General features: G+C 35.6%; 2 protein-coding genes across 6 annotated transcripts in view; both read right to left on the reverse strand.

Annotated features, from left to right (window-relative positions):
* The window catches only part of tmprss15 (transmembrane serine protease 15), a 30117-nt gene extending 20732 nt beyond the window's left edge, over nt 1–9385 (reverse strand). For all 3 annotated transcript variants that reach the window (XR_013817936.1, XM_079835343.1, XM_079835342.1), the window contains exons 1-8: nt 8746–9385; nt 6070–6137; nt 3503–3651; nt 3312–3353; nt 2013–2141; nt 982–1090; nt 796–905; nt 584–721 (exon numbers count right to left, since the gene is read on the reverse strand). Coding sequence is in view for 2 of the 3 variants with exons in the window: in XM_079835343.1 (XP_079691469.1) it covers nt 584–721; nt 796–905; nt 982–1090; nt 2013–2141; nt 3312–3353; nt 3503–3651; nt 6070–6137; nt 8746–8922 (922 nt within the window). In the remaining variant the exon portion in view is untranslated. The remainder of the gene's footprint in view (nt 1–583; nt 722–795; nt 906–981; nt 1091–2012; nt 2142–3311; nt 3354–3502; nt 3652–6069; nt 6138–8745) is intronic.
* A 59-nt stretch (nt 9386–9444) lies between these two features.
* Nucleotides 9445–17079, reverse strand: rbm11 (RNA binding motif protein 11). Of its 3 annotated transcripts, none has more exons than XM_079835360.1 (6): nt 16891–17079; nt 15618–15774; nt 15464–15527; nt 11628–11724; nt 11383–11538; nt 9445–9555 (listed from the first exon to the last, which is right to left on the reverse strand). In XM_079835360.1, exons 1-6 carry the CDS (start codon nt 16984–16986, stop codon nt 9523–9525), a joined length of 603 nt encoding a protein of 200 aa, XP_079691486.1. In that variant the 5' UTR covers nt 16987–17079; the 3' UTR covers nt 9445–9522. The 3 variants fall into 3 exon arrangements, with proteins under 3 accessions (XP_079691486.1, XP_079691485.1, XP_079691484.1); XM_079835359.1 differs by lacking the exon at nt 9445–9555 and adding an exon at nt 11002–11255 and having other exon boundaries at nt 11628–11676; XM_079835358.1 differs by lacking the exon at nt 9445–9555 and adding an exon at nt 11002–11255.
* Nucleotides 17080–17620: the final 541 nt, after the last annotated feature.

Genomic DNA, 17620 nt, shown 5'->3' on the forward strand with positions numbered 1-17620 from the left:
ATTGGTGTTGTCAAAAATATTAATATGTACAGTATCAATACTGAAATATTTGAAACTGTTTCAATACTCCTTTTCTGCAGTATCGATACACCGCATTTAAGTTAAACGCCGAGGTCCAGAAAAATCCACCACTGTTTGACAAGTCAAACTCCCTTTTCAAGAAAATATATATATGGAAAACAATGTCATACCCTTTGAATAAATGGTGAGAAGTATTAATGGAGATGAGATCATTATACTAGGCTAGCAAACTTGTATTGTTTTGTAAATGTAGTTGAACGATTCAAATAAAGCCTCCCTGTGCTGTGTAAGCCATTACAACAAAATTACCCAAATTATCAAAAAATGATGAGGTAACAGCAAATTATGTATGGCGGTATATATGGCAGTTTTCCCTGTGGTATCAAATATCGATATTTTTCTAGGTATCGTATCAAATTTGGAAATCGTTGCAGTATCATGGCAAAACTACTCTATATGCCTCTGAATAAGGTTATGCCACACCATTATTGTGTCGAACATTTCATAAATGTTAAAATAACATTGATTCAATGGCAGATATATTTGGGAAAACAATACCCACTCGAGAGCTCACTGATGTTCTCTGCCATGTAAGTGGCATTGAAGCCTTGAAAGTTATTGATGTTGTTTGCGTAAAATTCAACAGTGGCTTCATGAGATAACAGCCAGAAGACCCCAGGTGACGTTCCTGAGAGAGAGTCTGAAAGACACAATCTGATGTCAAAACACTACTTTAGAAGTCCAAAATCTTAACGTAATACTGTCGAAACTCACATTTAAATGTTTTCATAGGGCCAGTGCCCTCGTATATCTCCAGAATGTCAATATCTTGTTCCGTATGGAAAGTGTGAAAGACTAGTTTTATGGCCAAGCCCTCAGTCACTCTGTGGGTGAAATGAAAGACTGTGTGAGTTGGTGAAATCTCAAAGTATGTCTAGATGTATCCGATTATCATATTACCGTATAATCCAACGGCAGGCTGTGGGACTGTCATAGACCTCTGGAAAGTTTCTAGAGTGGAAAGATCCAGTCGGACCAAGCAGGAGAAACTGGCCATCGCACATTGTTGCTATGGAGTATGAAAGACACATAATACTGTATCTATCGTAATAAGTGCATACAGGGCTTGACATTAACACCCGGGTGGATTTCAGCAGTGGCGTGTAACACAGTCACTCCAACTAGCCACATTGGAGGGATGAATTATATTACATAATATATACATTTTTCAAATGTGCAATGTAGTGTTGTCAAAAATATAGTTTTTTTCGATACATATCGATACTGAAATATCTGAAATGCGTCCAATACTCATTTTCCACAGAATAGATACTCGATACCAACTGCTCTTTGTCGCTCTCTCATCTCTCCGACAGCGAGTTGACACACACACCTGCCTCCCCTCACTCACTTGTTTCAATCGCTCCGAATGAATATTGTTTCTGTTACAGGGCTTGAATTTCGGAGTGGGATTGCAAGTATTTTTACTCAAAAATGTTGTGCTCAAACCCAAAGTGACAACAGATAAAGCTGCCTCTCAGTACTAAATTGAGTTCTTGTTCGCTGGTTATTGCACTTAAACAGTCAAATACACACAAAATAATATCAAAATGCCGGTCTTGACAAGTATTCACGTAAAACACAGTCAGTTATGTTTTAAGTTGACGTAAACAGTTGAGAAAGAGAACACACGTGTAACAGTATTTTTGATCTGTGTGTCAGGTCTTAAAGTAACAGCAGCCTAATTTAGACTGCCTGCTGCCTAATTATGAGATAATATTAAAAATATCCATATGGCAGTTTTTCCCCATGGTATCGGTGTACAAAATTGTGGCCAGTGAAAATGCTGAGTGGCTAGTGACTTTGGAAAAACACTAGTCACAGTGGCCGGTGAGCAAAAAAGTTAATGTCAAGTCCTGAGTGCATATTTTCAAAGTAAATACTAATTTTGTTAATAAAACATATAATATTAAAGGGTCATAAATACATACCACAGACACTCGGATTCTCATCTGAGCCATCAGAACAGCTTTGTATCCCATCACAGAAGTCAGTTTGAGGAATACATTTTGTACGATCAGCACATGCCTTCTGTCCATCTGGACAATTCACTGGAGTGACTGACAGAGGATGCACGACTATTACCATTCCAGTCAACAAGAAGAAAAACACTGACTTTTTAACCGAATCTGATATTTTTCACAAAAGTTAATTAAATGCATATACAATACAATTCTAAAGTTAAGGGCGGGTAAGATCTTTTTTTTTTTTTAAATACATTTTCAAAATAAGTCTCCTATTCTCTTATTTTATCATAAATACAGTAAAAACTAGCCTAGAAATCTAGACGCACCCTAGCTGCAGAAAATTTATTTTGGCTCATGGCGCTGGCCAATTGCGTGCAGAGGGAATTTGAAAGACAACCGTTTATCCCACCCCTCGGATTGAGCCCTGTCAATGGTGAGTTTCCAGACCCAACATCTTGATGTGGGTCTGGCTTGTCAGGCTAAGTAAAAACAGTTATATATCATGCAATATGAATAACATTTAAAATAACTATTTTCTGTTTTAATGTATTTTAAAATGTAATTTATTCCTATTATGGGTGATTTTTCTGCATCACTAATCATTTTGTGCAATCCAATATACATTTTTTCCAGGTTTCTTACTGTCACTTTTGATCAATATATACACTGACATGAAACACTTGTTGAGATACCTGCAGTGTGACATGCTATGCATAATAGCATATATCATAGCCTTTTGCTATTTTTTTATGGAATTGTTTTTCTCAGGATTGCGAGATATAACCCTGCAATTATGAGTTAAAAAAATCGGAGGGAAAAAAAGTTGGTCTTTATAACTCGCAATAGCTAGTTTATATCGCACAATTCTGAGAAATTAGATAAAAAGCCGCAATTACTTTTTTTATTTTTTATTCAATGGCAGAAACAAGCTTCCATAGTTTAAGCATGCAGTTTTATTAAGCTCAAAATAATAAAAAGACTACAAGGAATTAGTCACATTTGAATTCTTTCAAATGTATTTGTCCCATTGAAGGACCATTTCAAAAGGCAAAAAGGTGATTACAAATTGTGAAAATGTTAAGATTCGCCCTTTCCTGTTATTCAGTCATGCAAATTAATTTTAACCATCCACAAAAATCCATGGACTTTGATATTACATTTTATATTAACACTTATTTATTTATTTATTTATTTCCCTGACATAATGAGTGACCTCACAGCACACAGTGCAACAGCAGCAATAAAATCGAAAACATAACTCACCTGGTTTCGTTGTAGAGGGTCTCTGGGTTGTAGTTGGTTTATCTGGGGGTATATATTAGATAGTTTATACAATCAACAGAATTGTTAAACAATCAACTGAACAATAGTTCAAATGAATTGTCTATACTAAATGAACTAATTAAATTAAGAATATAAGATAACAATGAAACTGTAGATATTGATGACATTACCTGAGACCTGCACACTGCTGATGTCAATTAAGAGTCCATCATTTCCACCTTGACTCTGCTGTAACCCATCTACTAACTGGTCCTGTCCCGACTTAGAATCCACAACACCACGGAAGAGGACGTCAAAGTGCACAACCACACTGCCTTCGCTGAGAACAACAGAAGAAAAACACAGATATTGTTTTGTCGAACTGGTGACAGACATTGACCCTACTTGAGAAGCATGACTCTTATAAAATAAGATGTTTTTAGAGAATATATATCCTTAAAAAGGTACACCACATAACTTTTTTTGTTCAAAATTGACTACATTTATATAAAGAGCGAGTACATAATGAATCCATCTTCCAAACCGTGTTTGTGTCTTATCCTGACGCCTATAATAAGTGTTTATATTCAGAATTTCTGACTATTTTAGAATGAGCGGAACGCCAAAAACTGCAGACAAGCCCAGCACCTGCCTGACTCATATTCATAAACGGAGAGCAGTATCTCAGGCTATAACCCAGCAAGCAATAGCAGTCATTTCATAGTCTCGGTTACTATAGACACGATATAGTCTGGCTATGAGTAACCCACTTCTAGTCAAAATAACCTTGAATGTCGTTTTTGACAACATACATTATATTGTCAAAAAGTTTGGGACGTCTGCATTTACATGCACATGAAATTTAATGACATCCCATTCTTTATCTGTTAGGTTTAATACGGAGTTGGCCCACCCACCGCAGCTTTAACAGCTTCTACTCTTCTGGGAAGGTGTGTGTTTATGTAAATTTTGGATCATTCTTCTAGAAGCGCATTTGTGTGGTCAGGCAATGATATTGGATGAGAAGGCCTGGCTCGCAGTCTCTGCAGGAATTGGTCATCCCCAAACTGTTCCCACAAAGTTCTGAGCATGAACTTGTCCAAAATGTCTTGGTATGCTGAAGTATTAAGAGTTCCTTTCACTGGAACTAAGGGGCCAATCCCAACCCCTGAAAAACAACCCCCCACCACCAAACTTTACACTTGGCACAATGCAGTCAGACAAGTACCAAACCCAGACTCGTCCATCGGATTTCCAGACAGAGAAGCGTGATTCATCACTCCAGAGAACACGTCTCCACTGCTCTAGAGTCCACTGGTGGTGTGCTTTACCCCACTGCATCCGACGCTTTGCATAGTTTGGAGGTCTGTAGCTATTGACTCCTCAGCATGCACTGACCCCGCTCTGTGATTTTACGTGGCTGAGTTGCTGTTGTTCCCAATTGCTTCCACTTTGTTATAATACCACTAACAGTTGACCGTGGAGTATTTAGTAGTGAGGAAATTTCATGAATGGACTTGTTGCACATGTGGCTACCAGTGATGCGCGGGTCAGTGTTTAAACAACCCGCACCCGACCGACGTTTTCAACTAACCCGCCCGCAACTCGGACCGCAAAAAAAAAGAAGAAAATATTGTACCCGACCCGCTTCCTGACCCGCATTTTTTAAAAGTAGTAAATGTTCATCGTAGCGTCATTGGGCCTTTGAGAAAATGTTTCAGGCCCTGACGTGGAGCTCAGAGGTGCAGCGGCGAGAGCAGCAGTTCTTGAGGCGGCCCATCATTTTCCATTTCAGCTCCAGATGCATATTATTGATGAACGCGATGTTTATGTTTCAACCCGGCTTGAAGAATTAATCAGCAAGCCCTTAGGAGCGCAAACTGTTCTTTTTCTGAATGCTGTATGATATAGCCTAGTGTTATGTAATACATTATTCATTCAAGAGCGTTGTGCATTGTGCAAGTTTACTGCAACAATGGAGCCGCGAACTTCACATATTTTTGAAGATACGCGCTCATTGTCACAGTTGTAAACACGACGGCACTTCTTCCACAAGGGAGTTTGCCATCACGGCATTTGTTTCCATTTGGACCATTAAATAACGCAACAAACACGTCTCGCGGACATCCTGTCAAATTCAACCAATCAGATGACGACTTCGAAACTCCTGAAGTGTTTCCAGATAAGTGTGCTATATGCATCAGACGTTCAGCCAATGGTCCGTGGGCGTGACATCTGAGGCTGAGACTAGGCATTTCATAACCTCAAAGCTGTCAATTATTTTAAACATTTATATTCTTGATTTCAAACCACATCTATAGACGTCGGGTGATTTTGCCAAGCAAGACATGTTCCTGTGTCAACATATTTTGTTGATCCTGAAACAAAATTTCTATCTGAAAATGTTATGCTAACCCTATCCCTGCCCCTAAACATAACCCAACCCATAACCCTAAAATCAGAGGGAAATGATAGGTGAATAACACTGATGTAGAAGCACCTATCCTTGGTTGTCTAAACTTTACATAAACTGTAAACTTGTCACTCAAATCTGATCGGTTGATTGGAATATTGTTCCAGGAAAAACAAAGATGTTGACCCAGGAACATGGTGTGCAAGGAAGTGAGAGGAACAGGAACATTGCACTTGGTGAAATCACGTTCACCCTTGAGGTCTCTAGAAATCAAAATACATGCACATAATATTATAGATTATGAACTTTATTGCTGTCTTTGTAGCTTAATATTTAATGTCTCACCTGAATTCATTGACCTTGGAACTTCTGAACTGCTCCTTAAGGGAAGTACGACTGTAAGCTTCATTGATCTGCAAGAAGGCAGCAAAACACAGACAACACTAAAAAAAATCTGCTTTATCACATTACTATCACAATACTGAGATAAAACAGTAATCACATTAGTCAGCCAACAATTTACAGAATTAAATGGTATGTAACAAAACTCTATATGCAAATGTTGGTCGCAGCTGTTGCCTTGTCCAATGAAAATTTGATTCGCATATAGAGTCACATAATATAGATGTGTGAGCTTTACTGAACACAAAATAATATATTTTGAAGAATATGGGTAACCAAACAGTCATTGATTAACTTCCATATTATGGGAAAAAAATACTGTGGAAGTCAATGGAGTATATCAACTGTTTGGTTACCCATATTCTTCAAAATATCTTCTTTTGTGTTCAGCAGAAGAAAGAAATTCATACAGGTTTGGAACAACTTAAATGATGACAGAATTTTCATTTTTGGGTGAACTATAGCCTGGATGCCAGCTGAACTTAGCCCCGCCCACAACATTTGAGGTCGGAAAGTTCAGTCCCGACTTGATCCGTTGTGGAGCAACTATGCTCGAACCAGAGCTGTTTGGACCAATCAAATTGTCAGGGCGGTCTTTAATAGTACATTTTAGAATTTAGATCATGCACTCCAGACAAATTTCCTTTTCAGGAAGGCCATCCCTGATTTATCAAAATTGATCCTGCACCTTAATTAAAAACACATAATTTATTAAAGGAACATGCCGACTTTTTGGGACTTTAGCTTATTCACCGTATCCCCAAGAGTTAGATAAGTCCATACATACCATTCTCATCTCCGTGCGTGCCATAACTCTGTCTGACGCACCCTCCGCTAGCCTAGCTTAGCACAAAGACTGGAGGTAAATGGCTCCAGCTAGCCTACTGCTCAAAATATAAAAACTCAAGTAAAGTAGGCCTACAGATTCTCCCATTATTATCTTGTTACATTAGACCACTGAATTCTGGTTAACTATCAGGGTGATCTGCAGAGTTAAATATTATTCTGAAGCAATATTCTCACCAGTGTTCAATCAGCTTTGACGTATTTAAATCTGCATATTTTTGATATTTTTACCTTTTATAAAGGGCATTTTCCCCTAATCTTATTAAATATAAGCTATGCTTCAGCTTTCCTTTTATATTCTTGAATTTGATCAATACATTAAATTAGAATAAGACACTATAGGCTGCACCACGAAGCACAGCAAACAACGACAAGAATGATTTCCACCCCCAAATCATTCTTGTCGGCTATTGGCTGGAGCACTGTTTGTTGTGCTTCGTGGTGCAGCCTGCACCAGCTTGATTTTGTTGCAGTTTGTGGAGCTTTGGCGCACTACAGAGACCGCGGTTTTTTACAGTGTGTTCAGGGGACAGGCAGCTAGCGGATAGCGAGGAGATGTTTGCTGTATGTGACAAAAAATGTTTTGGCCTTAAAAACGCGTGACATCGCTTAGAGCACCTTTAAGTAAATTAACGAAGTATTTGTTGTCTAGACATCAAAATTTGTAAGGAAAATACCGGCGGGCGAGAACACACACTGTAAGCGTGACATCAAGCAAAGTTTATCACAGCGCTTATCCTGTGCAAAGAAGCCTGCGAATGTCATTGCAATTCGCGCCGTCAACCTTTCCGAACGTTATGAAATATTATTTTATGGTTCGTGCGTGATTGTGTGTGATTGTGTGTGTGTGTGTGTGTGTGTGTGTGTGTGTGTGTGTGTGTGTGTGTGTGTGTGTGTGTGTGTGTGTGTGTGTGTGTGTGTGTGTGTGTGTGAGAGAGAGATATATAATGGAAGCAATCAGAATACAGGTGTTTCTAAAACACACGCAGCGCCACCGCGCACCTGCAGTTAAAATCTAAGCTCAGAATCGATCCAGAATCATTGGAGAGATGATAGTAGCCTATAGTATGAACAACACCATATTAGATAGATCAAACACAAATAGTTTTTTTTTTCTTTTAGGCTAGGCATATGATATGTGTAACGTGCCAAGTTGATGCTTCTTCTGCAGACTTTACTCTCGCGTGTCACGTGACCAGACTGTAATCGCAGCCTTTGCGGTTAGGAAATCGCGTTATAGCATATCGCGATATTATCGCAAATGCAATTAATCGTTCAGCCCTAATAATCAGTGTTGTTCACATAACCTTATGTTATGCCTGATTGGTGTATATAAATTTTATATATATATATATATATACATAATGATGAAAAAAGTCTTAAATAAGGGGTAAAACATGACCTATAAACATGTTTTGACATGCCTCATGATTCATTCAATTAAATAAAGTAAGAGTTCATCCAAAAAAAAATTAAGATTATGTCACCATTTACTCACACTCATGTCATTCAAAAACTGTATGACATGATTTCTTCTATGGAACAGAAAAGCAGATGTTAGGCAGAATGAATCTCAGTTTCAGTCACCTATCACTTGCGTTAAGTGGATAGTAAATGGTGAAACTGTCATTCTACCTAACATCTGCTTTTCTGTTCCACAGAAAGTATATCATATGGGTTTGGACCGACATGAGGCTGAGTAATTTGTATTTTTGGGTGAACTGTTTTTAAACTTTCCAGGAATAACAACTATGAAATGAAAGGCTAATTTACCTTCTGCTCAATGTCATATGCCAGAGCTTTAAACTGTGCGCTGTTTTTGTTCAGGAGCTCCTCTGTGAAAGTGGTTCCATTAGAGATGACAAGCCTCCCAGTGAACTCTGAGCCGGTTTCTTCGCCTTCACCATCTATAGCTAAACAAATTAAACAGGGGTCACTAAAGAACATCATAAGTATTCAGTATTATTCATCTGAAATTAAGGTACTAGTCTCATACCTTTGTTGTCTAGTGCGAGCCAAGTGACGACACTTAGTCCCACACAAACCACAAACAGCACAACAACTAGTGTTGTGAGCAGAACCTCCGTGGACGACAAACGGCAACCTCTTCTAGACATTTTATAGACAAGTGACTGACTTACAAAGACTCAACAAACACTTTTCCTCAGATGATAAACCTCCTGCATGTTACTGGAAAGTCAAAGGTGACACTGGCTTCCACAGCTTCTAATATCCCACCTTCTTGCTTTTGTCACTGTTATATAGCCTAGCAATAAATTTTTATTGAACAATAACTAATATTGTTGATTAGAACTGAGTACCATTTTATCAGCATTTCCAGAAAAGGTAAAACAAAAGGGAGGAGGCAAGCCTGTAAGCAAGGATATAAATGGAAGTTGGAAGCAAAAATATAATGTCCAAACACTTTTGACTTGTCCTATGATTTTTTTCAAAAACAGTCAAATCATACCTCTAGATTTTAACAATCCTAATTTATTTCAGCAGGAAAAATCAGCATGTGCTGTGAAAACTCACCTTCCCTTCCAAATGTTAAAACTTCAGGAAGAATCCTACCACCTTCTCCTTGACAAATACATGGTTTAGTTGTCAACAGAACAGAACAACAGAACAAAGACGCCATAATAGAAAAAAATTTAAAGAATTAAAAAAAAAAAAGTATTTCATTATTCAAAAATACAGTAAACTGTCAATTATTATTACAGTTTGAAATAGTATTAAATTTAAAATAGTATTAAAGTTTTAAATTATTTTTATACAATTTTCAAAAGTATGTTACATATGTTATATACACATTAATACATTCATTATTTATTAAGAAATTTATTATTATTATGCTATTATTTTATTTTACTATGTATTAATAAGAAAAAGGTTTCATTTAAAAATAGTCAAAACAGTAATATTGTCAATTATAACTGCTTGAAATTATTTTATACATTTAAATGTGTGTGTGTATATATTTGTATTAATATTAATCATATATATATATATATATATATATATATATATATATATATATATATATATATACACACATACACTTCCTGTGATGCAAAGCTGAATTTTCAGCATCATTACTCCAGTCTTCAGTGTCACGTGATCCTTCAGAAATCATTCTAATATGATTTGCTGCTCAAGAAACATTTCTGATTATTACATTTTTTGTAAAACTATTATTAATTTTGCTTTATATTTTTGTGGAGACTGTGAATAATTTATTCAATATTCTTTAATTGAAAGTTCAAAAAGAACAGTATTTTAGTGGTCGACTGATATATCGGCCCTGGCCGATACGTTTTTCTGTTTGGCCGATGTGTTGGATGCTTTTTTATTCATATTTCTTTTTTAAACAATGTCTTTATTTGTGAAAAATACTGTAATATTATTACAGAATCAAGAAATTGCCATCTAAAGGAAGTCTGTTAATTTAGAAATTCATTTTTTAATTCATTTTCAAATGAATTAATATAATAAATAAATAAATAAATAAATATCGGCCATCAAAAAAACAATATTGGTCGACCGCCGCGGCCACAGCATTTATTGTGAATTGAAATATTTTGCAACATTTACATGTTTTTGATTAATGTACTGCATAATTGTTGATTAAAAGTATTCATTTTTCACACATATCTCAAGGTTTTTGTTATGTTTGTACATTTCTTCTTAACTAATGTCAACAGCAGCACCAACTAAAATTCATTGTATTCTTGTACTTGGTGAATAAAATCTCCTTAAGTCTAAAGTCTAAAGTTAACAGTTATTGCATCTTATCATACCAGTTCAATTCAAGAGGGAGAGGCTTTCACTGTCCTAACCATGACAGACTGTCCCAGGTAATAAGAGTGAACGATTGAACTTGCCCTTAGAAATGGCAATAAATTATCACCCAATATAAATATGACATTTTATGTCACGTCAAGATTTTATCCCTTCCCCTAAATGTCATTGTAAAAATGCTAATTGACCAATCAATCATTTTGCTATTGCTTTTTTAATTACCTCGTGGATGCAAAGTACTGGAAGTTAACGTGAGATGAAGTCACAAAAACAATCATTTCATATCACCAGATTTGTGTTTCAATGTTTGAAGAAACAGTAAGGTGCATTTAGATGGCTTTATTAGAGCATTCACAGATATGAATGATTTACAGCTTACAGTCTGAATCAGTGCTACCAAAAGCACTCAGTGGAATATATGGTGTATTTTTTTGTGCAAGAGGTGTCAGGTGGCTTGTACAGTGACCACTGTATCGTTGTCTCTGAAAATTAAACATTTATCTGGATTTGATATTTAAACTTAGCCTGTAAAATAAGATTTACACTCGTTTTTGCGGTTAGGATCGCATTTTATAGCATTTTTTCCCTGCGTTTACCCTCTAAACTTACATTTGCACAAACTTCTCTGGTGCTGGCTGATCTATGGAGCAAGAGATTCTCATCCAGACAGGACGTCCAAGGAGGGTATCCAGAGTTCATCCACTGCTGGAGGGGTGGACAGTACCACACAACTGGAGGACACACATCCAGAGGTCTGCTGTATACCTGAGACACAAAGAATACAACAGCTGGGTGTATTTTCATATTTTCATGAATGAAACCTGATGATTATATTTTCTCTTTGTGTATATTACCATGTCACTCCAGCCACATGCTTCATTAGATCGGTTCTCCACACCTGGACTGCCATTTAAATTCAAAAACATATTATCCTGGTGCACAGCATCAGCACTGTATGGAAAACGTTGACGGGAAATAACAGAGTATGCAAAATGGCAAAAAATGTTAAATTAAAATACAACACATAACATTTCAACATGCTAAATATCACTTATCTTACTAAAGAATACACTATACTGTTCAAAATATTGTTCAATGTTTATTAAGTCTATTATGCTCACCAAGGCTGCATTTATTTGATCAAAAACACAGTAAATAGTAAATTGTAAAGCTGAATTTTCAGCAACATTACTCCAGTCTTCAGTGTCACATGATCCTTATTCCAAAATGGATTGAATTCATTACAAACAAAACCACATGTGATAACGACGTGAAAGAAGTTTGTTTGAAATCTTTGCAAATGTATTAAAAATAATACACGGGGGAACGGGGGGAAAAAATTACATTTACATAAAGTATTCACAGCCTTTGCTCAATATTTTGTTGAAGCACCTTTGACACCAATTACAGCCTCAAGTCTTTTTGAGTATGATGTAACAAGCTTGGCACACCTATTTTTGGGCAGTTTCTCCCATTCTTCTTTGCAGGACCTCTCAAGCTCCATCAGGTTGGATGTCATTACACAGCCATTTTCAGATCTCTCCAGAGATGTTCAATGGGGTTCAAGTCGTTGTCCTGTTGGAAGATGAACCTTCGCCCCAGTCTGAGGTCCTGAGCAATCTGGAGCAGGTTTTCATCAAGGATGTCTCTGTACATTGCTGCATTCATCTCTCCCTCAATCCTGACTAGTCTTCCAGCTCCTGCCGCTGAAAAACACCCCCACAGCATGATGCTGCCACCACGATGCTTCACTGTAGGGATGGTTTTGGCCAGGTGATGAGCAGTGCCTGGTTTCCTCTAGACGTGACGCTTGCCATTCAGGCCAAAGAGTTAAATCTTTGTTTCATCAGACCAAATCATTTTGTTTCTCATGGTTTGGGAGTCCCTCAGGTGCCTTTTGGCAAACTCAAGGTGGGCTGTCATGTGCCTTTTACTGGGGTGTGGCTTCCGTCTGGCCACTCTACCGTACAGGCCTTATTTCTGTACCCTTCCCCAGATCTGCATGTGTCATGGCAAAGGCTGTGAATACTTATGCACATTTTTTATTTTTTATAAATTTGCAAAGATTTAAAAAAAAAAAAAAACTTCTTTAACGTTTTTCATTATGGGGTATTGTTTGTAGAATTTAGAGGAAAATAATTAATTTAATCCATTTTGGAATAAGGCTGTGACTACAAAATGTGGAAAAAGTGAAGCGCTGTGAATACTTTCTAGATGCACTGTATATTTAATAAACATATTATAGGAGTGCAAAATATGAGGAACAGGTGTAGAGACCTGCTGAATATAAATATTAATTCCTTTCAAAACAAAATCTTACTGACCCAACTTTTGAACAGAAGTGTATGTATACATTAAAAAAAATTTTGTCAAACATGGTGATCTTATGAAACAACGGGCACTATAAAACAACCATTTATTCAGTCTTCTACCAAATATCAAAGGAAGACTGTTCCCAAATTATAATATCTGTGCTATATAGTATGCAGTATCATAAGTGTGTGCCAAATCATAAAGTGTTAATCTGTGAATGCAAATATTACCCACAAATCCTTCACTCAAAAAAATGATACGTTAGATTTACTTAACTTTTTTTATGTCAACAGGTTCCACGTAACTGGGTTATGTCGAATTTAATTAACATTGTTTATTTCAGTAAACTTAAGTTTTTTACATAAGGTTAATTTTTTCCAAAACTATTAAGCTCAATTATTCTAAAATGAATATCATACAAAAAACAAAATAAGTAATCAAATTTAATTACAAATTTACAAATGTTAGCTAACAATAAAACCTTTTAAAAAATCTTATTGGCTAGCCAGAAGATGGTTTTGTTACTACCATGGCATGCCCAAAGTAAAACAACTTTAATTGTTATTAGCAGATCCTCACCCCAAGCACATGCTCTACACTTCACCACCATGGTAACCTCCAAAGACACTAACATAACACAAACTTTTAAATACCAACATTAAACATTAAAAAGTCTCTCCATTTTTCTAATCTTGTTAAAAAAAAAGCATAAAATGGCATTTTATTTAATGGTACATTTATCTCCGAATTCAGCCCCTTTACAAAGCATGATGGGAAGTGATTGGGTTACTTGATTGAAACGTCAAGTTATGTCAAAGAGTAACGGTTTTAAGTCAATATAACATGAAGCAATTACATTTGAATCAGAAACCTGATATAATGGTGTTAAATCAAGATGAATTGCTTAAATAAAGTGACCAGCATCATAAAATAATTTTTTTGAGTGTTGTGCAAAAGAAAAGGATCTTGTGACAGTTCCCTACGTTTTCATTGTAGAAAGTTTTTGAATGTATGAAGTAATAATGAATTGTAAGGTAATGAATTGAGTTAGATGCTAACACATTCATGTGGTGGAAGCAAGACATATCTCATATGGGCACAGTATCATACTACACTATCAAGAGTGTTGGGGTAACACATTACAAGTAATGCAAGTTACATAATCAGATTACTTTTTCATGTAACTAGTAAAGTAATGCAAACATAAATTAAAATTTACTACAAAATGGCTGAGTTACTTTTTCAAATGAGTAACGCAAGTTACTTTGTTTTCTCATTTATTAACTGACAGCTCTCCTGTCCCTATGTTGAGAGAAATTGAGAAAAAGTTCACCCAAAAATTAAAATTCTGTCATTAATTACTCACCCTCATGTCGTTCCAAATCCATAAGACTTTCGTTTATATTCGGAACACAAATGAAGATATTTTAGATTTCTGTCCTTTCTGTCCCTCTACTGACACTTTGATGCTTCATAATAAAGTTTATAAAGAGATTGTAAAACGAATCCATAATTGAGTGGTTTAGTCCAAATTTTCTGCTCAATTCATATGGATTCGTTTTCCGATCTCTTTATTAACTTTATGAAGTGTCAAAGTTAACTTTTGAACGGCAGTGTATATAGTATAAAAAATACTGTATGTCCGAATTCACCATACTCATAAGAGAAGCGGAAAAGTACCCAGATGAGCTACTTCCGCCGAGATTCTGAAGTGTGCATACGATGGACACTTTACTATCCCATGAGGCCACGGGAGAGGATTTGTGAATGGAAATGAAGCGACCTAACTGACGCTTGTAGGTCACATGATAATGACAACATGGCTAATACAGTGCCTCTGGATTACATTCTTACTACACACATTCAAGAAATTACTTATTCAAAATAAGTACCTACTCAAGAGAGTATGCGATTTCGGGCTCAGCCAGATTGTTGAACTTTCTTCTCCTACAACCTATTCTTCTGCAATCCAGCAGCACATTTGTTTGTTTGAGCTGCGCCCTCTAGTGTACAGATGTAAATTTGCACTTACTTAGGGTTATTCATGTCACTTCTGGTTTGAAAGGACCTTTACTTGCCAAAAATAGAAGGGATGTTTTGTTATTTAAAAAACAAACAAGCAAGCCCAGGTAAGAAAAAAAAGTAATGTAATTTGTAATGTGCATTACTTTTCATAGAAAGTAACTATGTAACCAATTAAGTACTTAGTCTGTGTAGTTTGACCTTGTTGCCTGAAATATCTCTGTGGTCCAGTGATTAGTAACTCGCAAAAAAAGCAGCCCTTTTGTAATACCCATAATGCCACACTCTGCCATAAACACAAGCAAGGCAAAAGTGCATAACACTTTAGTGTACCTTTTTTTGTAATATGACACACCTGTTCGCTAGCAGTCCATTCTCCATGTGGTATGCAAGCATGTGATTTCTGTGATAATGGCCACCTAAAAATAGCACAGCACAAGCATTCTGTTATTAATGTTCAAGATAACATGTATGCCTTTAAACCAACACTGATGTTTAAAGATACCCACCGATTTTACGTTGTAACTTGATTGGCTGCCCATAGAGCCAGATTCCATTGAGAAGTTCAACTGCATACTCAACAGCTTCAGCATGCTTATAATAAACACATCCATAAGGTGCCTGCTGTCCATCTCTGAATATACGCACCTTGTTTACCGGCCCAGCCTGGTTAGCGAATTTAAAACAAATATTAAAAACAAATGTGTATGGGGGAAAAAAACACATTTCACACTACAGCGAAAATAAAATGTAAAAAAATCTTAAAATAAATAAATAAAAATAAACAAATGATCAACAATCATAATACATTCCAATTTAAATATTACTACTACTAATAATAATAATGAGAATCAAATAACCATACAACAACAATAATACATTGCCATTGATTTGAATGAATGAATTTATTCATTAATTAATTAATTAATGAATATTCTAGGTCTAAAAGGGAAAAATGTCTCAAACAGAAATTATTCTTTAAAAGCTAAACCCGGGGGTAGAAAGGAGTGGGGGGTCTGTTGAAAAGTCTAGAGAAAAACTGTAAAAATAAAAAAATATAATAAGATTAAAATAAATTAATAAATTAGATTAAAATATATTAATTAATTTAAAAAAATAGTAGTCAGTTACTATCTCTTAAATAGCTTAAATAAATAAATAATAAGATTAAAATTAATTAATAAATCAGATTCAAATAGATAGATTAACACAAAATATTAGTAATTTATTAACTATTAAATAGCTTACATTTTATTTTAAAAAATACAAATTGATTATTATAAATACAAATCTGATTAAAATTATATATATATATATATATATATATATATATATATATATATATATATATATATATATATATATATATATATATATATATATATATATATATATATATATATATATATATATATATATATATATATATATATGCACACACATTTAACAGTAGCTACATTACTACAGTGTGCTGTGTAGACAAAGAAATATAATGTAACTTAATGGAGACTCGTTTTAGATATATAATATAATTTTTTTCAGTGTATAACTTGGGTGTTTATAAAAGACAGACGCCTTTTTATAGTCTGTCACACGAAAATTATCTTCGGAGTCCATGGCATCTAAAGGACTGGAAAAAAACCTGCTCTAAACGTTAGACCTACCCAAGAAATATGGGATGCAATAACCGATTTGTCAAGAAGACAAGAGAATCATATGAGCACTGCATATAAATAAATAATCTCTGTAAGACTCTGAACAGGTGAATGGTGATGAGCTCACCTGCAGAAACAACTCAAACAGAATCTCTTCCGTCACACAGCTGTGGATGTTTCCCACGAGGATGGTCTTGTCGAGATCTCTGTCCCTGTCAAACATTCTTTAAAGCGATTTTAAGGGTTTGAAATGGGAGGTTTTTGATATTTTTTGCCGGTTGATGTTAGACTGCACTCTTTTATGGTGTTTGGTTTGTCGTGATGAATAACTGAATTGCGACAGCGCAGTGCCACAGTCAGCCACTAGATGGCGATATCGCCCCTAAAAATATCTGGACGAAAAGTCATTGTAGACGGTGACAAAAAATCAATATTAAAAGTAGCATTGTTAATAAATATAGCACAAGCACATTTTTCAAACGACATCTGCGACGACTCTTCACCTGTGTGAGGGGATAGTTCACCCAAAAATGAATATTCTGTCATCATTTAGGCTACTCACACTCAAGTTGTCCCAAACCTGTAATTTCTTTCAACTGCTGAACACAAAAGAAGATATTTTGAAGAATATGGGTAACCAAACAGGTAATGGACCCCATTGACCTCCATAATATTTTTTACTTCAATACTATGGAAGTTAATTGAGTCCAATGTTTGGAAATCAGCATTCCTAAAAACATATTTTGTGCTCAGCAGAACAAAAGACACAGGTTTGGAACAACTTGAGGATGAGTAAATGATGACAGAATTTTAATTTTTGGATGAAATGTCCCTTTAAGGACTGACTTCATCCACAC

This window comes from Gobio gobio, assembly GCF_949357685.1.
Source record: "Gobio gobio genome assembly, chromosome: 14".
NCBI lineage: Eukaryota > Metazoa > Chordata > Actinopteri > Cypriniformes > Gobionidae > Gobio > Gobio gobio.